At 39.2% G+C, this 27994-nt stretch overlaps 1 protein-coding gene across 17 annotated transcripts in view; it reads left to right on the forward strand.

Moving 5' to 3' along the window:
- The window catches only part of PDE4D (phosphodiesterase 4D), a 1602952-nt gene that overhangs the window by 955825 nt on the left and 619133 nt on the right, over positions 1-27994 (forward strand). The window contains exons 1-2 of one of the 17 annotated variants that reach the window (XM_070774946.1): positions 14457-25648; positions 26040-26723. The exons of 14 other annotated variants lie outside the window; for them this stretch is intronic. In XM_070774946.1, the coding sequence (XP_070631047.1) occupies positions 26677-26723 (47 nt within the window). In that variant the 5' untranslated portion in view covers positions 14457-25648; positions 26040-26676. Of the gene's footprint in view, positions 1-14456; positions 26724-27994 lie in introns of those variants that run through there. 2 more of the 17 variants (XM_019982754.2, XM_070774947.1) reach the window with 2 other exon arrangements.

A 27994-nucleotide genomic window follows, 5' to 3' on the forward strand; every position in this document is an offset into this window, starting at 1 on the left:
CCTCGCAGAATGTAACCCAGAATCTGACCATTTCTTACCACCTCCACTGTTACCAGCTTGGTCCTGGCCATGGATCTTTGTCACCAGTGTCTCTGGACGTGCAGCCCTGCCCTCCCCTATGCCCACTTCAGTCTGCTGTCCACACAACAGGGAGTGGCACTACTGAATCTAGATTGTGTCAGGTCAGTCCTTTACTCAGAACTTTTCAATGACCTCTGATCATTATCAAAATTAAAATCCTTATAACAGCCTATCACCTGTGGGTTGTTATAACGCTGTGGGTTGTTGGCTGATTCAGTTCCTTTTCCTGCTGTGGTCCAGTCACACTGACTTCCTCCTATTCCTCCAACTCTCCAAGCACAGTCCTGCTTTGGGGACTTTGTAATTTCCATTACTTCAGACCAGAACCTCCCCTTAATCCCTGCTTTATTTCCTTATATCATTTGTTCTTTATTCAAATATTTTTAGTGAGGTCTTTCCTGTTCATCCTCTTTAATAATTAGATCCACACCATCCCTGTTCCTGAAACTCTTCAGGACACTTCCTTTTAAATTTTTCTCCTTCGAACTTATTACCGTGTAAATAAGTCTGTAGATTTTGCTTCTTTGTTTTCCTTTCTGTCCCTTCTCCCCCAGCTAGAAGGAGGATCCTGGTCTATTTTACAGCTCACTGCTATATTCCCAGCTTCTAGAGTAGTTCCTAGAACATGGGGTTGTTAAGAAATATTTGTTGAATTAAAGAATAATGAATGATTACTGCTCATCTTTCACTTCTTAAGTGGAAGCAGGAAATATAGAAATATGAATTATTAAATTATCAGAGTTTCCCATATTCATATGTAAATGTAATAATCCAATTTGATTGTTGGGATATATCAAAAATAGTTGAGAACATGCATTTTTAAAAGCGTGATCACTTTTTTTTTAATCTAAGAAAGACCTGCTGTCGGTGAAGAAATCAGAATTATATTGAATTAATTGTTTCTAGGTCATTAGTGAACTTGATTGTGCTGTTACTCTCAAAGCGCTAAATATAGCATATATTGAACTGAAGGTCCTTCATGATCCTTGAAACTTCCTTGCATTTCTAAAGAAATACCCAGACTTGTGGGAAGAAGTTTTAATGAGACATTGTACTGTTCAGGAGAGAGGAAATCATAGTCTTTGACCTCAGGGGCATTGATGAAATAATAGAGTGAAAGCTCTAGGGAAATTAGTTTTTAGGAAGTGGAATCCAGTGGCTCATTGCACATTCTAAATAGCATCAGAGTAAGAATGACAGTCTGGCTGATTGGGTTTAGTGATGTGGGTAGATTTGGCTGTTATATCATCCGAAGTAGATTGAAAACCCCCAAATATCAGTGAGATCTTATGAAGGTATGAGGACTATTGAGCAACAATTCATTCTAGGGCTCCATTTAAGTGAGAACAGCAGGTAGGCTAAGAGAGATCAGGGCAGTTTCAGTACTGGAATTCTAATCAATGCGGACAGATAATCTTAAATATGTTCTTATGCCTATCCTGACTTGTTCAATCCACAGATATTTCTGGCACAATTACTGTGTATTATGTATCATGGAATTAATAGAAAGTCAACACAGCAGTGACCATGACAGATACGTTCCCTGCCCTCATGCAGCTTCTGTCCTAGTGAGGGAGTCAGACACATATATAAGTGCTGATTGCGATGGGTGCTTGAAGGGAGAATAGAAGGGAGAGAGAACAGCAGGGCTACAAACCAGGTTGTCATGAAAAGCAACTCTAAAGGGTCAGTGCTAGTCTGTGAGGTATTTACGTAAACCCTGTATGTGGATCCTCTGTAAGGAATTCAGATTTGCCATCCACTCCCACTTCTTCCCACTCTCTAAAATACCTTGTCCCCTTTCCTTCTGCCAGTGCTTTCCATTCTTCTCCACCATCTCCTCGCTCTCTGCCATTATCAATTCTCTCCTATTTTGAAATAAAACCATCACATTTGAATTCTTTTCTCCAGCTTTATTTATTTCCTCACCACCAAAATCCTCCCACAGTCCCCTCTTAACCCCTTGTTAACTTTGTTTCATTGAGATGTGTTTAAATGGGTTTTGGAGACAAAGATCTATGAAAAGGACTGATGCGCATGCATTTAAAGTTTTAATTCAGCCAAACTACTGACGTCTCTGTTTCAGGTACCATGCCATTTTCATTAAATTATAAGCTGCTCCATCTTAAAATAATAACTATGTGATAATGTCAACTACTCCGTTTCTCACAATATGTGGCAGCTGAGGACAGATTAAACTCTACGAGGCTAAAATAAAGCTCTTCCCCAAAGAATTCTAAATCCTTAAGCTGAGACTTGATCAAGGTAGAACCACATACTGCCACATGACACAGTGTGGATACGGAATGGATTATTATAATAAGCAAATAAATAATAAATAATAACGATGATGTTTTGTTTGGTGTTTAATCTCCCAGCAAGTGGGTGTAAATTGGTGGTGGTGGTTTAGTCGCCAAGTTGTATCCGATTCTTGTGATCCCATGGACTGTAGCCCTCCCGGCTCCTCTGTCCATGGGATTCTCCAGGCAAGAATACTGGAGTGGGTTGCTGTGTTAATTAGGTCTCATTAAAATAAATTTTCCAGTTTTGGTAGCTGCATGCCAAACTGCTGGAGAGTGAATCTGAGAGATTATTGCATAATCTCTCTCATCCAAGCGTCTCTGAGTCTCTTAGGAGCAGCTGACAATCACTCCTACGTGGATCTGCCTAGGATACACTGACCTCAGCCCTACCAGTGACATCAACCCACATTCCTTGGTCTCTAGAGCACCTGGCAACAGACACGAGCAAGATCATTAGCTGTTAGTTCTCTCTATTCCATCCAGGGTGGTGCCAGCATATTATTCTCTTTCAAAGTAGAAAGGAGAATGCATCCTCGCTTCTAGTTCTCTCAAGGGAGTCCAATTGCTGTGCTTCTTTATAGCTCATCATGTTTTAAGAAATTAGTTAAAAGAAAAAAAAAGTCTTCCGGTTCTCACCCAACCCTTTGTCTTTGCAGATTGTGACTGGGAGAGTTCATATGCCCATCACCACAGTCTACTCAGAATCATTGTACCTTTCAGAACCCAGGCTTTATAGCTGAGTCTAGTTATTCATACTAGATTTGTTAGATTTTCTTAGAGTTAATTCCTATCCAAACACTTACTTTCTGTTTTAGTGAGAATGGTCTACATCATGCTACAACAAAGAACTCCAAAATCTCAGCTGCTTAAAACAATATAAATTTATTCCTCATTTATGCTGTGTATTCATCATAGATTAGAAGTGGAGGGGGGAGGGCGTTCTGCTCTTAGAGACACAGCTAAAGGGAAACTTCACCATATGGAAAGTTTCCAGTCATAGTGGCACAGGAGAGGGACACTACATACTGGTTCTTAGTGGTTTTCCCCTGAAAGTGCCATGCATTACTTCTGCTCAAGTTTCCTTGGCTATAGTCAAGGTGACCACAGCTGACTTCAAGGGACCAAGAAAATGCAAATCCTGCCTTATCCATGAAGGAGGAGAATTGGGAATATTGGTAAGTAGTGCTAGTGATGATCACACCTCCTTCCTTGAATTTTACATCTATAACCTTCTCCTCTCTCCCTGCCCATTCCTGCTGCTTATGATATAGCTCAATGTGTATGGCCTTCAAGCATGTAAATAGCTCAAAGTTCTTCCATATTTAAGTGAGTGGTTCTAGCTTAGGGTCTCTCTTGAATTGTTGGCTTGGACTTCAGTCATCCCAACGTCACTGCTTTTAAGGTCACTCATACAGTTGTCAGCTTAGTTCCCAGCCATGTGGGCCTCTCCATACGGCTGCATTTAATATGATAGCTTGCATCCTCCAGGCTAAGAGATCAAAGAGAAAGAGATATCTTAAAACAGGATGATGCTACGGTCTTTTAAATTTTATCTTGAAAGTGGCATGCCATCACCTTTTGGCCTATGATGAACCCTGGTACAGTGTGGGACAAGAGACGCTACAAAGATGAGCATACAGGGCCAAGGGTAGTAATTGGGAACCACCTTGGAGTCTAGCTAGCACTGCCCTTTAAGAAGGTTCCTCAATTCCCATGTAAATCCATGGCTGCAATAAAGGCTTTCTGAATCCCAAGCAGTGTACCCAACATAGAGCAAATATAATTTACAATTTCCCTTTAGGAGGTCACTTCATTTAGACTTTGTTGGTCTTCTTGTTGATCTTCTGTCGTTGGTTTTCTTCTATGCAATTAAATGTTCTTGTATCTTAATTATTTTCTGTGTCCCATACCCGGCAAAGTATATTTACTCTTCTGTAGAACATTTGCTTTATTTATGTTCTAATTGCTGTTTTTAAGTCACTTATGTTTAGGTCGCAGTTGTACTTTAAATGTTAGCAGACATAATATATAGCAAATAAGAGCAAATAAAGACTTGATATTTTTCCTACTCCTTTCTATAGAAGGATAAGCTATGTGAGCTAAGCGTGACTTTAAATAGGATGCTGGGAGGAATTAGAAATTGTGGCACGGTCACAGAGACCCCACATTACAATCCATCCTTGTCAGCACTCTCATTCCACATACCAGCATTCCTTTCTGGTTAATGGAAAAATCGTTGAAAGATATTAGAGGGGAAATAAAATTGTGTAAGGGGTAGGAAGTTCATATTTGGAAGGAGGGATTATATATGGCTATTATAATAACAGATAGGGGAATGCATATGTGAATTTTTGTACACCCTTGGTTTTATTGAGCAAAAGTAGAGAGATTTATTTTCCTCTCTTTGTTAATTGTCGAACAGAAATAAACCCTACTGTGCAGGAAACTAGTCACTCTTCCCTACTCTCTCCTGGTATTAAAAGAGTTTATTGAAATCCTCAAATGAGCTTCATACTGTGGTCCCAGTGATGTCTCTTGCATTACTTCAGTCAAACCGTGCAGTGTGACCAATGCAGACAGTCTGTTAGGAGCACAGGGATAGCTTGCCTTTTCTTCATTCTTTCTGCCTCTATTGTTTCTGTATTTTGGTTGCTTTTATCCTGCCATTTTGAATCTCTGATGCCCCAAATTATAGTATGCTCATTATATGCAAGGCTTCTCCTCCTACCCACCCCCTCTTTCTTCCCCCCAGCGACATCTCACTTCATTCCCAAGAAAAACATCACCCTCCTCTCTCAGCTCGCTGTGTTTACATTTCTCTGCTCTTTTCCTCTCTTCTTCTGGCATGCTGGTTTAATCAATTTTACCAAATGACTTTCCTGGCAGCCGTAAAAAGAAAACCCAGAGCCGGTTAATAGCAATCTGATACTGTACTTTTTGTCATTTCTCTGAAATGTATAGAAATGTTTGGTCATTGGATTGATTTTTAATGATGTAAATGATCAGATGTTTCAATGCTGCATTGCAGCAGGCCGATAATAAATAGGAAAGAGGAGGAGCTTGGGTGCTGGGTGCTCACTCAGTGCCACATAAATAATCCCCCAAAGATCAGCCAAAAAAACAGCATAAAAGATGTCTTTGCCAAATCGTTTATTAGCATTGTTAAATAAAAGACACCTAGCTCTTGTAATTTTGCATATGGAGGAACTGAAACAAGGTGTTTTGGATGAGGGTTTAGAAAATCATTGATGGGTTTAGCAATCAAACTGCAGCCTAATTCTGTGCATATCTGTTGGCATAAGCAGAGCATCAGTGAAATGCTTCCTAGTAGCATCTTGTCACCTCAGAGGTGGTGGGAAACATTGGTCATGTTTTATCTGAAAGGCCATAGAACTCTCAAACATATATGGAATCAGTAAATTGGGGGGGAAAAAAAGTCACTTGTTTTTTTCCCCCTCTGTAAGAAAAAAAAAAAAAAAGTATGTGGAAAAGAAACAATGAAATATTACGAGCACCTCATAAGGCTTCTTAACTAGCTGTGTAAGCTCCGGTGGCTTGCTTCACTAGTCTGGGCTTCGGTTTCCTCGCTGTAAAATGAACAAACCAGTAGTACTTTTCTGGATGATTAAATGGGGAACCACAAGTCAGGTGTTTAGCATTGTGTCCGGCACTTGCCAGTTATGCGGCTCATGATCATTTGTCCTGCATCTATTGTCTCTATAATTGCCCTTCCCTACAATCCTATCCGGCCAGCTCTAAATCCACAGAACAAGGATACTCTCACCGTGCAGTAGGGAAAGTCCGTTTTGGAGTCCAGTTTCAGCTCAACCACTTACTTTCAGGGTCCATCCCCTCCTAGCCTCTTCAGCTTCCTCATCTATAAAGTGGGTGGTATTAATGCTGGCTTTATAGGGTTATTACAAATATTTAAAGAAACAACTTGTGTAAAACTCAGGGTACAAAACCTTTTCCCTTCAAAGGGACTCCAAAATGTTAGCTTTATCTCACCCTTCTCCCCTCATTTCCTGTGTTTCTAAATGGTGTGTGGAAGAAAGCTAATTTGTTTCTTATGCTAATGCTTCAATTAATATGATACTCTTTTGAGAAGCTCAGTTCAATTTACATAGCTGGGGGTATACAGATATACCTTACAGATACACCAGGCTGATTTGAGGCTGATAATGATGAATGAACTTTTATATGTTTTCTGTCTTTTCTCTTTCAGAAGGTAGGCACTGTTTCATTTTAAAGGCTGGGTCTTAGTTACCTTCAATAAAGTAGCCAAGTTGGGCTGCCCACTGGTCTAATGAGTTTCTGTTGGATTAGTTCCATTTAGTCTGTGTCATGGCCTGGGTCAGACAGCTCACTAATGGACACACTTAACGATGCCACTTTGGTCCAGATGGTGTGACTAAAGAGGCTCGATTTCACTGTTGGTAAAAGTGACCCAGAGGCACTCTTTGCTGATATTAGGGACATTGTCTTTGTATCCGAAATCACCATCTCTCTCTCCTCATCCCATATTGCAAGAAAATTAGATTCTACTAGAAAGAACAGGGCCCAAGAGCTGTAGTAACAGGAGTTTATTCCCTCATTTGAGAAATTTTGTGTTCCTAGGGTAAATGAGATCAATTTTGGCTTATAATGATAATACTCCCTATGTTTTTCAGATGTTGGAGAAAGAGTAGCAACAAAGCAAAGCTCCGCATGTACCATGGAGGGGGGTGGGAGGGGAGACAAAAAAATAAGAAAAATATAAAACATAATTGAGTTTGATGGGTTGCTTTAATTTTCTTTAAATATGTTAAATCTTTAGAAATAAACTTGTAATCAAAAATTTAAATATATTTTACAAATGATTGAAAAGCTGAGTATCAATCAACTATATTGTAAAATATTTCAAAATTTTTAAATGGGTAGAAAAATCTGTTTGGATTGCCAATAATACATATTTACTTTTAGCCCTGAAAACAGCAAGTCACCTGCACATTTTATAAATCTATGTCGTTATCTTTACACATACTAAAAATACCTTGGTAATTTGTTAGTGTTTTGTATTTGTTAGTGTACGTTTGTAAGCATCTTCAGCCCTATTAAATGTTTGGAGGCTTGGGAGGTATTAGGGAGGAGGGAGAAAGGACAGCCTCACTAAGAACTCAGCATCTGGTCAGAGAGATAGAACCAGGATTCTTTTATTACTGCCAACAGTTCCCAAGGGAATATCCTGTATGTATGTGTGTGTACATGTGTGTATTTGCACTAGAGGAATCATTTTTGTAGGATAGACTCCTGCAAATCAGAGTTATGTGTATTTTACATTTAGAAAAGTTTACTAAATTGTACTCCAATGAAGTCTTTCCAATCTGTGTCTCCACCAGATGTTACAGGTGCACTTGTTCCCCCCGCTCCACCCACCACCGTCACTGGATATTTTTAGTCTTTTGTTTTTACCAGTGGGATAAGCAAAATGTCTCATGGTAGTTTGAGTTTATTTCTTTGGTTACCAGTGAGATAGAACATCTTCTTAAATTGTTATCGGCTATTTGTAGTTCTCCTTAGGTGACATTTATTTGCATCCGTTTCCATTTGTCTTTTGGGTTGTTGGTTTTATTCTAATTAATTTATAGACTCTCCATAAAGCACATAAAAAAATTGTACCATGCCTATATCTGTAGCCCACTTTGGTACCTCTGCATTAATAATTGCTGGAAAAGCCTATGCAATTTAGCCTTTTCATATTTCTACACTACTGTTTTTCTTCTTTCCTAATTTAGCCTTCCCACCATTGCAGTCAGCGGGTTAGATGGCAAACATTTCAGGAGGGCAAGGGAAACAAATATATATTGCTTCCTTATATGTGCTAAGTTGTTAACCTCTACCGTCTATTGTGTGGTCAATGCACTATAGTAATCCCAAACAAGTCTAATAAATAGATAGCACTGTTTTTCTGATGTAGAAAAAAAAAAAAAAGGCTGATTCAGAAGGTTGAGAAGTGAGCCGAAGATGAAGGAAGTGATAAGAGACCTCAGGTCTGTCAGATAATACACAGACTCCTTCCACCAAACCATGCTTCCTTCAGAAGCACTTCTGTTAACCTAGTAGCACCAATTAGGTTGTTTACACTCAAGTCTCCAAGGATATATAGTGCAGAAAGAGGCAACATTAGGGCTTAGGTTTACCAGTCTCCAGCTTTGGTTGGGGACTAGAGGAGGGAGGAGGAGGCTAATGATAGGAAGGATATAGTCATCCTTGGGTTAACTTGGGTAAAGGGGGAAAACTGGAAAAATCCCAACAGTACTGAGGATAGGGTGCCCGAATCAGTGAGCTGGAGTTTGCAAACAAGAAAGGGTAGAGACTGTCCAAGTAGAAAGTGCATATACTTCAATGTTCATGAACTATCAAAGAATCAGCATCAACAGAGCAATGACAACAATGTGGACTGGAGAGCAGTTAGGATGGATGGTACCTCATTATGGAATGGCATTCAGATAGTAGAATTTAAAGAAAGAAAAAAAAAAAGTAGAAGAAGCAGAACTTCATACTGCCTAAGTTCTCCCAGTAGGCAGTGTTTCAAATACTGGAGACCTACCTTTGCAGGAAGAGGATCAGTTATACTTGGCCTGTTTCAGTTCAGTTCAGTTCAGTCGCTCAGTCGTGTCCGACTCTTTGAGACTCGAAGAATTGCAGCAGCCAGGCCTCCCTGTCCATCACCAACTCCCGGAGTTCACTCAGACTCATGTCCATAGAGTCGGTGATGCCATCCAGCCATCTCATCCTCTGTCGTCCCCTTCTCCTCCTGCCCCCAATCCCTCCCAGCATCAGGGTCTTTTCCAATGAGTCAACTCTTCGCATGAGGTGGCCAAAGTACTGGAGTTTCAACTTTAGCATCATTCCTTCCAAAGAACACCCAGGACTGATCTCCTTTAGAATGGACTGGTTGGATCTCCTTGCAGTCCAAGGCACTCTCAAGAGTCTTCTCCAACACCACAGTTCAAAAGCATCAATTCTTCGGTGCTCAGCCTTCTTCACAGTCCAACTCTCACATCCATACATGACCACAGGAAAATCCATAGCCTTGACTAGCCGGACCTTTGTTGGCAAAGTAATGTCTCTGCTTTTGAATATGCTATCTAGGTTGGTCATAACTTTCCTTCCAAGGAGTAAGCGTCTTTTAATTTCCTGGCTGCAGTCACCATCTGCAGTGATTTTGGAGCCCCCCAAAAAATAAAGTCTGACATTGTTTCCACTGTTTCCCCATCTATTTCCCATGAAGTGATGGGACCGGATGCCATGATCTTCGTTTTCTGAATGTTGAGCTTTAAGCCAACTTTTTCACTCTCCTCTTTCACTTTCATCAAGAGGCTTTTGAGTTCCTCTTCACTTTCTGCCATAAGGGTGGTGTCATTTGCATATCTGAGGTTATTGATGTTTCTCCGGGCAATCTTGATTCCAGCTTGTGTTTCTTCCAGCCCAGCGTTTCTCATGATGTACTCTGCATATAAGTTAAATAAGCAGGGTGACAATATACAGCCTTGACGTACTCCTTTTCCTATTTGGAACCAGTCTGTTGTTCCATGTCCAGTTCTAACTGTTGCTTCCTGACCTGCATACAGGTTTCTCAAGAGGCAGGTCAGGTGGTCTGGTATTCCCATCTCTTTCAGAATTTTCCACAGTTTATTTATCCAGAAGCAAAAATGTGAGTAGCAAGATTACTGGAAGTGTCTTCTTAGAGTATGAAAGACAACTATGATAGCTTAGGTTACTGGCTTTCAGTAAATTCCATCTGGTATTTTACAAATTAGCTCATTCTGCTATTTTTATGAATGTGTTAGTCTGCAAACATATCATTGTCACAAATTAGTCACCTAGTGTGTCTCTGAAAGTGATTTAATACAAGCACACCCACATCATAATATGGGATAGTAAACTAGGTCCTGGCTTGACCCTCTAAATGGAATTCAGCATAAAGTATGATTCACTTTGCAAGGGGATTTTGGCACACACACTACCTTCTGATTTCCTAAGATTAGAAATGTGATCACTAGAATGTGATCCTTGCCACGAGTATTGACAATACCATGTGATATTAAAAACCTCTTTAGTTTCCCCTATGAACCTCGAGAGATCCCAGCCTACTGATAAATGATGAATTTACAAATTTAGCATAGCTTTGTTTGTTTTTATTTGCATTGGTTGTCGCAGGTGTCATCACAACTGTTTCAGTTCAATAATAGCAATTGCAATTTTGAGAATTATCGTAAACATCTGATTTTGAAAGCATTTTTTTTTTTCTTTTAGAAGGGAAGCAGATGAGTTTACCCACCAGCTATTTAGAAAGAAAAAAAAATATGTAGGAAAACATAAGCTTCCCTCACCTAACTTGATTACCTATTAAGAAGTGCCTTGGAATATAATCAGAAAACTCTCTCAGGGACGATGCCTTTGGTGCAAGCTTGGAGCTGCAAACTCAATGGCTTAATATAAACAAATAAGGAAGACGTAGGCTTCCCTGGTCGCTCAGATGGTAAATAATCTGCCTGCAATGCAGAAGACCCGGATTCAATCCCTGGATCTAGAAGATCCCCTGGAGAAGGAATGGCAACCCACTCCAGTATTCTTGCCTGGGAAATTCCACGGACAGAGGACACTGGGAGGCCACAGTCCATGGGGTCACAAAGAGTTGGACATAACTGAGTGATCAACACTTTCATTTTCATAACGGGAAGTTTTAAGATAGAGTGTTCCAGTGATTGTTTCTTGCTTTTTGTTTTTGTTATTTATTTGCTTGTTTGTTTTTCAGGGGGTAGTTGTTAAGAGGCTCAGGCACATCACCCAGATTTTGCTTGCCTTCTTACGATGTTGTCCTTTTGCTCAGACAGACTCTCCTCATTATTGCAAGATCATGGCCCCAGCCAGGCACAAGGTCCAGGGTCAGAAAACAAACCCTTTCTTCCTTTGTGCTTCTAACTTTTTATGATACGCTTCTCCCAGAAGACATTTCAGCCAACTTACCTTCATATCTCTTTGGTGAGGTTTGGTTTTAGGACATAAAGGAATTACTGGGATTAGACTATTCAGGATTTACGTCTGAACTGGGCAGGGAATCACTTTCTCTGAGTACTTAGCTGCCACAAAAAGTAAATTCTTGTGAAAACAGTTGGGTTTCTGCCAGCAAGGAAGAGGGAGGGTGGATGTTGAGTCTTTACCAACAATGGTAAAGGAACCATGGTGTTACAAACATGGTAATAAATGTTAAAAGTGAAGTTTCAACAAAGGCAGTGAGATACAATAAAAGCCACATTCCAAAGTGTGGTGTCTGTGCTAAGTTCCAAGTTTCAAAGTAGTTGGCCAAGAGTCAGTTTCATGACTTTGGGGCCTCTTATACCAGGGCCCTTAACTCAGATCAAGGCGATCACAGAGTTCAAAGAGGGGGGAAAGAAGAGTAACATATTAAAAGCAATTCATTTTTTATAGAAAGAGATAACTGGGTGGTGCTGTGAGCCTTACCGTCTCTTACCTCAAAGGGAGCTGTAGTCATCTCATTCACATCAAATGTGAAAAAATGTGAATGTGAATCCTCAAAACCAGAAAAAAAGGATTCAGTGGTGGGAATTTTTCCCATAGACTAGATGCACACCACACTTGAGAGATAGCTGGCCTTGAACCATTTTATTTCCTTCCTTAGAGGACCACCTGGAAAAGGCACTTGAACTTCACATGAAGTGTTTGGCTTTGTAGAGATGGGACCCCTAGAAAACCATGGGCTTGGTGGAGGGGGATGATGAACCAGCAGCACTCTGAACACAAAGCTCTGCCTGGCTCATGAGAGTTGCAGCCGGAGGGGCCAGTGGGCACACAGCTAATGAATCCACAAAAGTGCCCAGGAGACAAGGAGGCAACATGCAACATCTGCCAGGTCCCCAGTGCAAAATACCATCTTATGAACATGCCAGGTCAAAAAAGACATCTTACTTTCATCACCTCTCTCCATGCTCTGACCTCAGAGTAGTCAGTACCAACAGCTGGGAAGTCAGGATAGGATGGAAAGGGTAAGATAGACCCTGCCCTTGCCTCACTAACTTACCATGTTGCAAGCAGCTAGCCTGCAGTGAGCCCAGCTGGGACCTGGAAGAAGATGTGAGTTAAATCAAGTTTGGAGTTTCAGATTACAATTTGAAAGGCTCAATCTAATATCTGAGTAAAATCTGAGTTGATGGTTTAAAGAGAATATAAAGTTCTCTATTGCTTAAGAGTGCCCAGAAAAGTCACATGACTTTCCCCATATAAAATTTTAAGGGGTAGTAAGAAACCAAAACAAAATGGTTTTAATACACATCACATGCCCTTATTTTCAATAACTTTGTTATAATATCGATACTTTTAATTTTTTTAACATTCTGACAATACCACATCACATTTGTATCTCTAGTTGCATGTTTTTCCTTTCGATCATCCTCTAATATTTGAAAGGAAAATTATTTATACCTTCCAATGAATATTCTAATTTTTGAAACACCTATGCACCAGTAGAAGAATCTCAAAGTAGATCTTCGTTAAAGATACAAGGCAGTAATTCACTGTGGAAAACAAGGGAAATAAGAAAGTTAGTGTTAAAGGTAGTGCCCTTCTGTCACAGTCCACTGATTTTCATTGGCCCTTGTTCCATTCACCCCTCTTCCTTTCAGACTCCTTAGGACTGGGAGTTTAGGATTGTCAGCTGCTCACAGAAGGTACTGCCCTTGAGGAGAGGTCATCAGGGATTCTTGTTTTTGTTTTTCAGTAGCTAAGTCATGTCTGACGCTTTGTGACTCCATGGACTGCAGCACACCAGATGTCCCTATCTTTCACCATCTCCCAGAGTTTGCTCAGGCTCAGGTTGATTAAGTGGGTGATTCCATCCAACCAGGGATCCTGCATTGTAACAATTTCTTGACCCTTCTCTTTCAAGAACAAAAGTGTTCCAACCCTAGACACACTATGGCAGCCTTATCCAAATGATCTGCCTCTAATTAATGGTTATTTGTTGGGCAGAAGAACAAAGGTGAGGAGTTTATATTTTCATTAACTTTGCTCCCGCTTCCAGTGCAACTTCCATTCTTTTAAAAAGAAAGCAGAAATTTAAAAAAGAAATCAAAGAAGCTTGCTGAGAGTCCTGGTAACAAAGGACCAGATCCTCATCTACCTGTTCCATCAACACCAGATCCTCATCTACCTGTTGCATCAACACCAGATCCTCATCTACCTGTTCCATCAACACCAGATCCTCATCTACCTGTTCCATCAACACCATATCCACATCTACCTGTTCCATCAACACCAGATCCTCATCTACCTGTTCCATCAACACCAGATCCACATCTACCTGTTCCATCAACACCAGATCCTCATCTACCTGTTCCATCAACACCAGATCCGCATCTACCTGTTCCATCAACACCAGATCCGCATCTACCTGTTCCATCAACAGTCTAAAGGGAAAGGGTCAATGAGACGAGAGGAGACATCCTCAAGGTTAACTTATTATTGGATCAGCTTTGCTACTATTTTGTGGAAAAATTTAAAATTCTTTTGTGTCTTCATCCATTTTATAAACAGTGAAACTAAGAACAACAGATGAAATCAGGTAATATTCCATGTTGAACTCGTCCCCACTCATGACATGTTTCCCATAGGGAAAAGTATAAGCTACATAGATAAGCAGTTGGATCACATATTAGTATTTTTCTTTTTAATTCAGTCATGGATGTGGTGTTTATGTTTGCCCATCTGAATCTGTTAAGTGAGCTGTATAGTCTGTAGGGATGTTTTTAGGGGTGGAGTGTGCCAAGAGAGGCAAGCTGGTTGATCGCTTCAGGTGCTCAGTGTTCTGGTTTCTCCTCCAAGTGAGAGCTTTGACAAGCACAGCAGAGCAGAAGGTACTGAACTAGGTGAAGGAGGAGTTATCTGTCTATAGTAGGCAAGTAGGAGTTAATAATTAGCCTTGAATTTATTTTGCACTCAAGTGTAAAGAATGTTTTAATTAATTATATCAAAATGACTTTAAAATTATTATTCTAAAAGATTGAGTTCTGGTTTTAATATGTTTTAATATTTTGAAACTGTCAAGTGATTATTTTAAAATAATCATTTGAATGTTCTTTTTTCTCCCTAAAAAGGAATTTACCTTTCGAGTGCTAAATTTTCTTCCTCCATCAAGTTAATAAAAATCACACTATTTGCCCCCTTCATTATTCTCTCTCTCTCTCTCTGTCTTTTGCCTTCTATCTGAGACAAATTAACATTCACTGAAGAAAGTAATGAGAGGAGTTTAAGAAGAATAAGAAGCCAATATTTTGACTTAAAGTGTAATATATGTCAGTCATATGAAAAGGTTGCTCTCTCCAGAACCCCTATGCGTGGATGTAGATGTATATACAGTAAATGTTAATTATTCTGGGTGTGTTTTATGTAAGCCCCTTGATTGAGTAACCATCAATTCTACGTCAAGCTAATTCACTTCTGTATTCAATATTACAATATAGCATTAATTTTAAGTTGTTTTATTTTTGGAGGGAGGGAAAGGATTTATGAATAGCAACATAAAATTTCTTATATAGTGACTCATCTAGTCAAGATTTTGATTGCAAGGAAAAGAAACTAACTTAGACTGGGTTTTGTGAAAAAGGAAGAATATAGTTAATGTAAAGATACAAAAATCATAGAAACAAAGTGTAACTGGATCTTGTTGGATTTATAAAACTCTAGAATTAGGCAATTCTTCTTTGTGTGGCTATATAATCATTCATTTCTGTTTGTCTCTGTGTTTCAGCTCTTTGCCTGCTTCTCTATCTGTAATTACTGCAATTTTCTTAGTCATCACTTTGCACTTGATCCAAAATGGCTTCAGCCCCTAAGTCCACATGACACTTTGGTTCAAGCTCATCTGTAACTGATTAGATTCCCTCTGTTTTCTTATGAACATATGCATTTCAAATATGAATATTAATGTTTTCTATCAAGTGAATGAATCAGGTGCCAGTGGGTCACATTTTCATACCTATTGCAGTTGGATTTTACAAGAGTACTAAGGGTGTAGTTAGTTCAGTTCAGTCGAGTCGCTCAGTCGTGTCCGACTCTTTGCGACCCCATGAATTGCAGCACGCCAGGCCTCCCTGTCCATCACCAACTCCCGGAGTTCACTCAGACTCACATCCATCGAGTCAGTGATGCCATCCAGCCATCTCATCCTCTGTCCTCCCCTTCTCCTCCTGCCCCCAATCCCTCCCAGCATCAGAGTCTTTTCCAATGAGTCAACTCTTTGCATGAGGTGGCCAAAGTACTGGAGTTTCAGCTTTAGCATCGTTCCTTCCAAAGAAAGCCCAGGACTGATCTCCTTTAGAATGGACTGGTTGGATCTCCTTGCAGTCCAAGGCACTCTCAAGAGTCTTCTCCAACACCACAGTTCAAAATCATCAATTCTTTGGTGCTCAGCCTTCTTCACAGTCCAACTCTCACATCCATACATGACTACTGGAAAAACCATAGCCTTGACTAGCTGGACCTTTATTGGCAAAGTAATGTCTCTGCTTTTGAATATACTATCTAGGTTGGTCATAACTTTTCTTCCAAGGAGTAAGCGTCTTCTAATTTCATGGCTGTAGTCACCATCTGCAGTGATTTTGAAGCCCAGAAAAATAAAGTCTAACACTGTTTCCAATGTTTCTCCATCTATTTCCCATGAAGTGATGGGACCAGATGCCAAGATCTTAGTGTTCTGAATGTTGAGCTTTAAGCCAACTTTTTCACTTTCATCAAGAGGCTTTTTAGTTCCTCTTCACTTTCTACCATAAGGGTGGTGTTATCTGCATATCTGAGGTTATTGATATTTCTCCTGGCAATCTTGATTCCAGCTTGTGCTTCTTCCAGCCCAGCGTTTCTCACGATGTACTCTGCATATAAGTTAAATAAGCAGGGTGACAATATACAGCCTTGACGTACTCCTTTTCCTATTTGGAACCAGTCTGTTGTTCCATGTCCAGTTCTAACTGTTGCTTCCTGACCTGCATACAGGTTTCTCAAGAGGCAGGTCAGGTGGTCTGGTATTCCCATCCGTTTCAGAATTTTTCAGTTTATTGTGATCCACACAGTCAAAGGCTTTGGCATAGTCAATAAGGAAGGCTCTTTAGAAATAACTGTCAGAAGACAAAAATAATCATGTTTGGTGTATTGATTGATTCATTTATGATAATAATTCACTCAACAAATATTTCATTGAGCACTTCTTATACACCGGACACTATTCTAGGCACTGAGAATACTGCAGAGACAAAAGAGACCAACGAAATCCCAGTGTCCTGATGGAATTTCTCTTATAATCTTTAACCCTTTATTTCAAATATAATTGGAAAAAAAATAGAATAGCAGTGTCCTCATCGGTAAATACAAGGTATTAAAATTAATAATACATGTTTATGTGTCTTTATGTATATATGTAATATGTACATTATAAATGTGCTAAATCGCTTCAGTTATGTCCAGCTTTGTTAATTGGCTATGCTGTGCTGTGCTTAATCAGTCAGTAGTGTCTGATGCTTTGTGACCCCATAGACTGTTACCGGCCAGGCTCCTCTGTCTGTGGGATTCTCCAGGCAAGAATACTGGAGTGTGTTGCCATGCCCTCCTCCAGGGGATCTACCTGATCCAGGGATCGAACACAAGTCTCCTGCAGCTCCTGTATTAAAGGCAGATTCTTTACCACTGAGCCACCAGGGAAGCCCTTAATTTGTAAATATAGTCATATTTGCTTTTACTTCGTTAACTGTCAGTGGTGTGTAAGTGGGAGTGTGTGTGTGTGTGTATTTATGCATTGGAAACAGTAATTGAGGTCTTTGGATTTTAAATGACATCTAATTTGGGAACTTTGATGTAGCCTCTTTTAACTTCCAATGAAAATGACTATGAAAATACGCCCTCCCAAAACTGCAATTAGAAAAGCACTTAAACCCAGGACCAATAGTGATTGATGCCAGAATATTAAAGAACCAATAAATTAGATTGAAAATATAAATAATAGATCGTCCATCTTATGTCATTCTACAAGTAGATAAAAATAATTTCTTGGATTTACCTGGACCGGAAACATATATAGTATATACTGTTACTATAGTAGATATGTAACTATCTTACGTTTTTTTACAAGAAGTGTACCAGCATACACAAAGTAAGAGCAGAATGGCCAAGTTAGGAAATATACAAGTTTGCAAATACGTACATATTTGAGCTGGAGTAAAATAAGCGCATCCTGTTATCAAGATACGTACTCAGGTATGTCATTGTGTAAGTAGGCATAGTTCAGTGTCAGTGGGTCCAACTCTGAATCACCATTGCTTTTGGTCCCAGTTACAGTGTTTATATAAACATGAAAAATAAGAAATCAATTATTCTTTTCTTTTTTAAGGCTTGATACTGATTGAGCTAATAATGTTAGTGGAGTGTTTGAATTCTTGAATATATATTTTAATTCTCATTGTTCAGCTTTGAGGTTAGATATTTCAAATCAGAGATTTTGAAATTATTAGAAATGTGGTTTTGAAATTCCAATGTATCTATATTAACTATAAATGACTATCCTTCCTTAATAAGTACTGTATATATTTTTCTCTTCATTGGTGTCTCAATTTTGATAATAATACCTGGAAATATTCTCATTAAGAAGATTAATCAACTCAGAAATATGTAAAGTAAAAGGTGAAAATCCTTTTTTAAAGAGGCTTACTTTTACTTCCTTATCTCAGAGGTAATTAGTTTACCAGTATTTGGTGTATATCCTTCTGGTTCTTTTCCTCTAATTGGCATAAATATATATATCTATATTCACATGTGGAGAAGGCAGTGGCACCCCACTCCAGTACTCTTGCCTGGAAAATCCCATGGATGGAGGAGCCTGGTAGGCTGCAGTCCATGGGGTCATGAAGAGTCGGACACACTGAGCGACTTCACTTTCACTTTTCACTTTCAGGCATTGGAGAAGGAAATGGCAACCCACTCCAGTGTTCTTGCCTGGAGAATCCCAGGGACGGCGGAGCCTGGTGGGCTGCCATCTATGGGGTCGCACAGAGTCGGACACGACTGAAGTGACTTAGCAGCAGCATATTCACATGTACATTTAAATTCATGTTAAGTAATTCATATTAAAAATATTACTCTGAAAGGTTGAGATTTTTTTTAAAAGCTTTTCACCTACCAATATTTCAGGTGTTTTTTCCAAGTCATTCTTAGAAATCTATACTATCCCAGAAACATGGTATATTTTGAAGCTGGGCCTTAAGTATTATATGAGAAATATTTTTACTTCTTTAAATTTGATATGATACAAAGCTTTTAGAAAAGTTTAAGGTAGAAATGAGATATAATTACATTTCAGAAGGGACTTCCAATACTATCTCCTTGTAAATTGCAGACCAGGTGAAGAATATTCTATTACATTTTCTAAAGATTGAATATGTGCATAAGTTCGTCATGCTAAGTTGCTTCAGTAGTGTCCAACTGTTTGCAGTCTTGTGGATTGTAGCCCGCCAGACTCCTCTGTGCATGGGATTCTCCTGGCAAGAATACTGGAGTGGGCTGCCGTGCCTTCCTCTTCCTAATCCAGGGATTGAATCCACCTCTCTTACTGTCTACGGCATCAGCAGGCCATTTCTTTACCACTAGTGCCACCCAGGAAAAAGCTAAAAAGTATATGTGAGCAACATTTAAAGCGTTCTCTTCATGTTACAAAATATATTCTATAATTACCCCCAAATTTAAAAATTATAATAACCTGTAAATTTGCTGTTATTTCTATTACAATAAGGAAATTGAATCTCACAGACTTTTAGTGAGTTGTTAAAAATTACACAGAAGTGAAAGGCAGAAACTGAAATTAAGGGCTCACATCTTGAGACTCTAAGAGCAAATTCAACTTTTGCTCTTCAAAGTTGTTGTAGATTTTTCCCACATTTGATTTTTGAATAATAAATATTAATAGTAAGTTCTTTCTTTGTATCCTAAAATTAGTTATTCCAACACTTCTGCTTTCAAAAATATTAGAAGTAGAATTTAGCAAGCTTTCTAAATATCCCAATTATGAAATGTGTTTGATGATATGAGAATTTTATCCTATGAATATGTTTAACATGTAAGATGGGAAAATTTAAGTTTAGGCTATATGATCCAAAGTAACTTGTTATATTAGTTAAATCATGAAAATTTCCATCAAAGCATCTCTTGGTTTTAGGTAATCAAAATAGGTGTTGCATGCATTTCTTTTACACTTTTCTGTTGGTGGTTGTAAGCTTGGTCATAAGAACATGTGGAAATTGAATGAACTAGCAACTTGCTGAAACATGACCCCATTCCCTGATTCTTAGCAGTTGAAACCATGTCTTCATGAAGTGCTCCTCTTATTTCACTTATAAAGGTGCTGAACAGTGTGCCTTCAGGCTTTGCTAGAACTTGCCAGAAATGAGAAGCCATCACTATCAACATGGTCATTAGTTAACATTTGTTGACTGAGTGCCAACAACATTTTTGGTGTTACAAATACACAGAGAAAGACACTGTTCTTTTCCAGAGGGATTGGTTTTCTGTTGGGGGAGCGGGAGAGAGGATTTGGTCTGAATGTTCTTTTCCTACTGGGAGGTAAGGGTGGGAATGGGATGACTGGCAGTCGTCTTGGGTCTCATTCTACATACGGGGATGTCACTCTTACTTGCTTATTAATTGATAATATACATAATGAAGTGTTAGTCACTCAGTCATGTCTGACTCTTTGCGACCCTGTGGACTGGAGACTGCCAGGCTCCAGTCCATGGGATTTGCCAGGCAAGAATACTGGAGTGGGTTGCCAGGGGAACTTCCTGACCCAGGGATTGAACCTGGGTTCTCCACATTACAGGCTGACTCTTTTACCAATTGAGCCATCAGGGAAGCCCATTATATATAATACATAGAACAAAACTGACTTCCCTGGTGGCTCAGAAAGGAAAGCATCCACCTGCAATGCAGAAGCCCTGGGATCAATCCCTGGATTGGGAAGACAACCCTGGATAAGGCAATGGCTACCCACTCCAGTGTTCTTGCTGGTGAATTCCATGAACAGGGGAGCCCGATGGACTACAGTCTATGGGGTTGCAAAGAGTCAGACATGACTGAGTGACTAACACTGGCACTTTCATGCATACATACATAAGCATAAACAAAAAATATGCATACATTTCATTTTATTGGAAAAATTTAAGAATATATTGCTTTTTTGGCTTTTGGTGAAAAAGTCATATCCCCCAGAATATCTTCTGCATGGTCTATTTACTAAGATATACTCATACCCGTACTACTAATATAGAGAATGTGCTTAAAAAATTATGCAGAGGTGAGAGTCCCTTGGACAGCAAGGAGATCAAACCAGTCAATCCTAAAGGAAATCAATCCTGTATATTCATTGGGTTTTCCTTGTAACTACGCTGGTAAAGAATCCGCCTGCAATGGAGGAGACCCTGGTTTGATTCCTGGATCAGAAAGATCCCCTGGAGAAGGGATAGGCTTCCAGTATTCTTGGGCTTCCCTGGTGGTTCAGATGTTAAAGAATCCACCTGCAATGTGGGACACCTGCGTTCGATCCCTGAGTTGGGAAGATCCCCTGGAGAAGGAAATGGAAACCCACTCCAGTATTCTTGCCTGGAGAACAGAGGAGCCTGGTAGGCTACAGTCCATGGGATCGCAAAGAGTCAGACACAACTGAACGACTTTCACTTCACTTCACTTCATAGTCACTGGAAGGACTGATGCCAAGCTGAAGCACCAGTACTTTGGCCACCTGATGTGAAGAGCCAACTCATTAGAAAAGACCCTGATGATGGAAAAGACTGAGGGCAGAAGAAGGGGCCAAGAGAAGATGAGATGGTTGGATGGCATCACCGACTCAATGGACATGAGTTTGAGCAAACTCTAGAATATGGTGAAGACCAGGGAAGCCTGGCATGCTGCAGTCCATGGGGTCACAAAGAGTCAGACATGACCTGGCGGCTGAACAACAAATTTGTATATGTAAATATTTTTATACAAAAGTTATCAAGCCTCTCAAAAGAACAGGACATTTCTCTACGTTATCTGAACTGACAATTAGTATTCTTAAAAGATTAATTAAAGAGCACTTTTTAGACCCTTTTCTATATCTAAATCTAGAGGAGTTTTAACTTCATTTCACTAAAGTTATTTAGGAGGCAGTCACTGAGAGTAGCTGTTGGCTATAGCAAAATGTAATGGTGATAGAAAGACATACCTTAACACTTGAAATTAAAATTTCATTCTGAAAGTGAAACTCAGGGAAAATCAATGAGTTAAGTCATATCAGATAAGTGACCAAAGAGTTTAGGAAATAATGTTTGGACTAAGGGTGTGTCTTTATTATGCTTTGTTTATATTAGCATAAAGTTATAACTTAATCACTTATATTAAACTCATTGTGAAATTGAAAAGGTTTGAAGAGAATGGAGTCTTGAGCCTGGCAATACAAAGATAAGATTTTGTTTGGAAAGTGTTAATTTTGTGTTTCTACTGTTAATGTTTTCGAGAACATTTTTTAAAGAACTCCCCTATTCACACCATACCTAGAAATAAAACAGGTAAAAGCAAAGGAACTCTGGATGAAACAGTACAAGGTACCTGGCCTTCACTTTGCCCTGAGTTGGCTCGAGGCAACTGTGCGAAACCACAAGACTCTTAGGAATTTAGTTTGAAAACTATCATCCTTGGAAGCATAACCCCTAGTCATGGCAGAAAGAGGCTTTAATTATAGGAAAAGAGCACTGGGACACTAACTAGTTAATTCTTCTGATTCTGAGTACAGTAAACAATCTCATGAAAATGTTACAGTATTCTGATTTGCTCAGGGTTTGTAGTTTATACTTTATCAGTAAAATAGCATCCTTTTTAAAATGTTAAAAATCCTTTTTAAAATAGCTTTTGAATTTAATCTCCTGTGAGGATAGTTAATGTGAGTCCAGCCTTGAAAGACCAGATATTCTCGTGCTTGTCTTGGTATTAAATTTTTAATAAGGAGATGATAACTAGCCTTTTGTCTTTAGGGCTGAGCCTACACCATGGCTATAGGAAGTTTGTGCCAATCTGTGTTACCTTGCTAGTATTAATTTGAGCTCTTTTATTGATTAAAATGGTGGAGCTGGGATCCACTATAAAATAGTATTTTATGCTTACTCCTGTACCTCTTAGAAGTTGTATGAAAAGATGATTACCTTTTAGTAGAAAAAACAGATTTGTATTGCCCCTCTCCATCAACATTACTCATCTTTCAGAACTTTTATTTCAAATTACAAATCTATTAGTTCTGCCTAAATGTTATTTCACGAAGACTACACATTTGTGAAATATTAAATACATTTTGTGAAGTATCAGTTTGTGAAATAGTGATCAAACTCTGAAGACCCTGTTTGTAATATACATGGGATAAAAATGCTAGACATCAGCTATTTCTATTCTCTAAGCAAGTCTATTTTTAATATATGTTTGTTGCCTGGAGTTTTCAAAATACTCAGTTTAAGGTTGTTTATTAATGGGTAGTCCTTGGTTCCCTGAGCTGATAAATCATATTTTTTCTTTCTTATCCCTCAAGCAGAAATTTGGCTTTTCTACTATTTGTCATAGCTTCTCACTTTTGTGTTCTTTCATTCTAATGTGTTACCTTATTCTAGACAGATGTGTCTTATAAAAATAGAAATAAAAAGCCAAGAAAATTTACCTAAAAATATTCAGTTGAAATCTCCCCTTGGTTTAAATATATTTTAAATTTACATTTCCTCTAGTAATCTGATGACTAAATTGCTTAGTTTTTTTTTTTTTTTTAATTTTTAAAGTGATTTATTATTTGTCCACAAATGGAAACATAGCTAACAAGTACTGAATGTTAAACTGTGTGGTAATTGAGAGAGAGATATTTTGAGGTTATTTCATCCATGGGTATCACTTTCACATACAAACAGAGTAGGGTAGAATGAACTTTGAAAAAAATGGAAATTTCAAATAAATGCCTATTACAAGGGAAAATAAATTTCTACATCATTTAAAAAGGTATTTATTTGCTACTTTCTATTGAGGCCTTTTTATACGTGTGAGGACTAAGTATTGGTTTTGTAGTAGGTTAATATCCATTATTCTATTATCACCATCCTCAAAGAACACTAACCTGTCAAATAATCATCAAATAATCTGAATTTTCTTCCAGATCTTCTACTAACATGATGTATGATGATGAACAAATGCTATCATTTTGGAGATTCAGCTCCAAAGCTGACATAATAAATGTCGTACTTTCCTCAGAATAATTCCATGAAGCTAAAATAGTACCTGTAAACATAAGTTTTTAGAAAACATTGCATTAACGCATGGTGGTATTCTTCTCTACAAAGGCACCAAGATACAGTGGTAATGAGTGCAGGCTTCGGAGGCAGACTTTCTTGATTCAGATTGTAACTCTTACTTGGCCTTGAGCAAACTGCTTACTATTAAGAGTGCCACTATTTCTTCTTCTGTAGAACAGGGCTAGTAATAGTCCATCCCTAATAGTGTTGTTGTGAGGATTAAATGAGATAATATTGTAAAGCACTTAGTACAGAGGCAGGGACATTGTAAGTGTTCCTTACTCTTAAAAAACAATATTTAAATATCTCATATAAATAACAAATTTTGAATTACTCAGCGATGCTTGGTTCAAACATTCAAAGCTTGTTAAAAACAATTCAGACTGAAATCTTCTGGTTCCCATCACAAATGGCATTGTGGAATTTATTCCCTTTAGAAAAAGGAGGTTGTGAGGATACAGCCTAGGCTACAGGAAATCCCAAGAAATATTCTCAAGTTTCTTTTCAGCTGTGGTACCATCTTTCTGAACCTACAAGTTCAAACTGCTTTTAAATAAATCACTCAATTCTTCCTCTTCCCAGTAGTACTTTCATCAGAATCATCGTTTGATCAAAATGAAAACTCCCCAAATCATGGCAGTTTTCAAGACTAAATTTCTTTATACCTGGTTTTAAATTTGTGGGCAATGCCACTGCCCCCCCTCCCCCAAGTCTCTGTAATGTTTTTTGCTATGACAGGGCCTCACTGGGGAAATCCTAACTGAAGATAATAGCCTGATGTATTAAATGTTGCCAGTATTCCATTAATATTAAGTAATTGCATAACAGCCTTTTTAAATACTAAGTTAAAAGTGATACATTAATATTGAGTACACTGCTACTGTAAAGTCCATTCTCCTCCTGATTTCCGAGTAACACCATTTAAGTGCCAACCTACTATTACAAGAGTTTACTATTTTATTCTTGCTCCAAAATGGCATCAACAGCGATGGGGTGCTTTCAGGGGATTGTTGAACAGAATTTTTGCACAAAGAGGGAAGCTTGAGGAAATGCAGAACAGCTCCAGTAGGCATGGCAAGGCTTTATCTCAGCACTTCTCAAATCCACACACCCCCTAATCAAGCAAGCAGCTTTATGGCATGCGCAATTGCAAGTCAAGTCTAACCGACTTCCGCAGGACTGGCTTCCACAGGATTTCCTGTCCAAAAAAGACCGGTGGTCCCCTGTCGCTAAATGGTTACAGAACCATCAAGTTAGCCAGGCGCCCCCTCCCCAGCGTGTGTGTGTATTAAAAACAAGAGAGTCGAAGTGACCAAACCCTGTCATTTGCACATTCTCTCTGTGGACTTCTTTATTCCCTTTCTCTTCATTGGGTACGAGACGGAAAAAAAAAAAAAAACACACCACCCAGCTGACAAAAAGCCTCCCTCCTTAGTATCTATTTGTTCAAGGTGTCTTTTCCCTGGGAGGTTATTTACAGGTTTCTCGCTGCTTAGCTGGTCTCACCTGGTGATCACTTACTGAAAGGAGAAATCTGCCCTTTCGGGGTGAGCTGTGCCTTTAACCCTTTTGGCCGGCTCTTCCTGGGAGGTGAGCGCGGCGCGCTGCAGTGTCTGGGAGCCCACCTAGAGGGCCCCCTTGACGCCAGCACATCCCCGGCCGGGCGGCAGCCTCTGCAGCCGAGCGGGCTGCTGCAGAGTTAATGTACAGTACCACGGAGCCTGCAAGTGTCCTGAGCTGTTCAGAGCCGGCTGGCGGGCACAGCCCGGGGCAGACGAGGCGGCTGCGACGATTCCAAAGGTTCTGCTGGAAATTCGGCGCTGGGGGACCCCAGTGGGAGCCTGTTGCCATTGTGTTTTAAAAGCATGCAAGGTCTGTATAGCTCGGGCGTGAGAATCTTTCAGAAGCTGTCAGAGCATCCGAGTAAATGACACCTACTGGGAAATTGAATTGGGGGTAAAAAAGAGAGAGAAGAGAGGAGAAAGACAGCGGGGGGGTTAGAAATTCTTAGACAACGTCTGAGTTGCAGCTGTGAAAATTCATTTTCTTTCCAAGACAAAATATGAAAAGCCCGCACATGGGTTTGATAACAACAAATTAGAGGGGTTTCTGCAGGGAGAGGATCAATAGCTTAGTCATTTGACTGAAAGAGAGCAGGCAGCCTTATTATGGGGCTTGGCAGCAGAAATGAATGTTCTCCTAACAGCACCTTCTGAAGTCATGATGGGAGCTCCTGGTGATCCTTGCCTTCCTACTTTTGCAGTTGAAAACCAGCCATTCTGAGAGGGGGAGAGAAGTTGGCTTTTGGTTATACATGGTTGCTAGCCCCTCTGCCCAGGTCTTTGTCCGACACGTCTCAGAAGGCAGCACTGCGTTAAAGTGACCACACATGAATATGTGCCTCAGAAAGAAGAAAAAGCAATATTCATTTCTAAAGGACAGCATGGCCAAGCAACCTGAAGTTTTCCATTTCCCTTCTAACACTTCTTTAACAAGGATAACAAGAAACTGTCTTTTGACTCCTTTTTTCCCACATTCCAGAGTCCTTCCTGCAAAGATGCATTAATTCCACTCCAGGCACTTGGATTTTACTGGGACAATATTTGCCACCATTTAGGATTAGCGATTGAACTGGTTATTTTAGTAAGTTGACTAAACTACTGGAACCTAAATGGGTGGACCCATGCCTGCAGTGCTCTGTGATGTTTCTTTCTTCAAACCCTGGAAGGGCTTTTGTTGTTGCTCTTTGTTTTTTGGGGGGGATTTTTTTGGAATTCAATACTTGTTGCAATAATTGCCCATGATAGCTGCTCAAACAGGAGAGTTGGAATTCATCTTTGAAAATCACTACATGTAACATACAAGACAAGGAAAATATTAATGACGGAAGATCTGCCAACATGATGCATGTGAACAATTTCCCCTTTAGAAGGCATTCCTGGATATGGTGAGTAATCAATATCCCCTTCAGTTGGTAATACTCAGAATTATAAAATTCCATGACAGGTACCAGAGGTGGATTTGTCTTGAACAAGAATATCAGTCTCACATGAGGATGAAAAGTAAAACATGTTTAAAAACAAATATTTCTGAGAAAGTATTGGTTATGCAATAACAAATTACTTGTTAATATAAAAGCATTCCAAATAAGTCAGGTATGAGGACATTGACAAGTGCTGAAATTTCATAGAGAGACCAAAAAAAAAAAAAAAAAAAAGCCACAACAACTTTGAGAATGGCAACTATTTAATTAATAAGTAAAAGGAAAAAGGAAGTTTAGGATTTGGTATTTACACTTTTGTCTTTTTTTTTAATTTGAAAATTCCCTGGGGAAGGACACACACAGGCATCTCATGTCAATTTGCTTGGTGTTAGGTCTTTGAAAATTTCCAAAAGAAGGTTTAAGGGAAAACTTAGAATGCTGACTCAATTTTAAAATGATGTTAAGATATGTTGGTGCCTGAGATTTAAGGAATATTTTAACTATTCAAGAAATATTTCTACCAGAATGAGCCAATTTCATAGAATTCTAACAGATGAATCATGAGATGCTCGGACTCTCATGGAACTTGCTTAGTGCAATGATATTTGGTCATGTATTCATGACCAATTCAACGTAATGAATTAAGGTCCATGGGCATGTGACATCATGTACCATTTCTTGTTAGAGTTTATGATTAAACGTTTCTAGGAACTAGTTGCTGAGGGTAGTATAAGGGCAAAGCTCACTATTTAAAAATTGCTTGTTTTCACCACACCTTTAGGGTTGACTGGATTCAATTTCTCATAGCAGAGACTTTGTGAATGTATGGTAAAGGTACATTTTCAGGTTTTGTGGCTTACTAATATAGTTTGGTTTGCATACTGCAATGTATCTCATTTTGAAAGTATATTTCTTGGGTATATTTTCTGGCTGGCCTTAGAATAAGTGATATTCATCAAAATACAGGTTTCTGAGGGTTTTCTAGTTACTTTTATGACAGTGTCTCAAATGAAAGCATCTTGATATTTTGAAACTCCACCAAAATCCCCTACTGGTTTATTACAGACGTTTCAGCTTGTTAGCTGAAAATCAGTTACAGAGAAGGGTGAGTGACATCCTCTGTCACTGGGCAGGACTCATTTTCTGTCAGTATCAGATGGATCCAGAATCGACACTGTGGCGTATCTTCCTTCTCTGCCATCCGGAGCCACTGTCCCAGGCCGTAATGTGCTGGG

This window comes from Bos indicus, chromosome 20 (assembly GCF_029378745.1).
Source record: "Bos indicus isolate NIAB-ARS_2022 breed Sahiwal x Tharparkar chromosome 20, NIAB-ARS_B.indTharparkar_mat_pri_1.0, whole genome shotgun sequence".
Classification (NCBI taxonomy): domain Eukaryota; kingdom Metazoa; phylum Chordata; class Mammalia; order Artiodactyla; family Bovidae; genus Bos; species Bos indicus.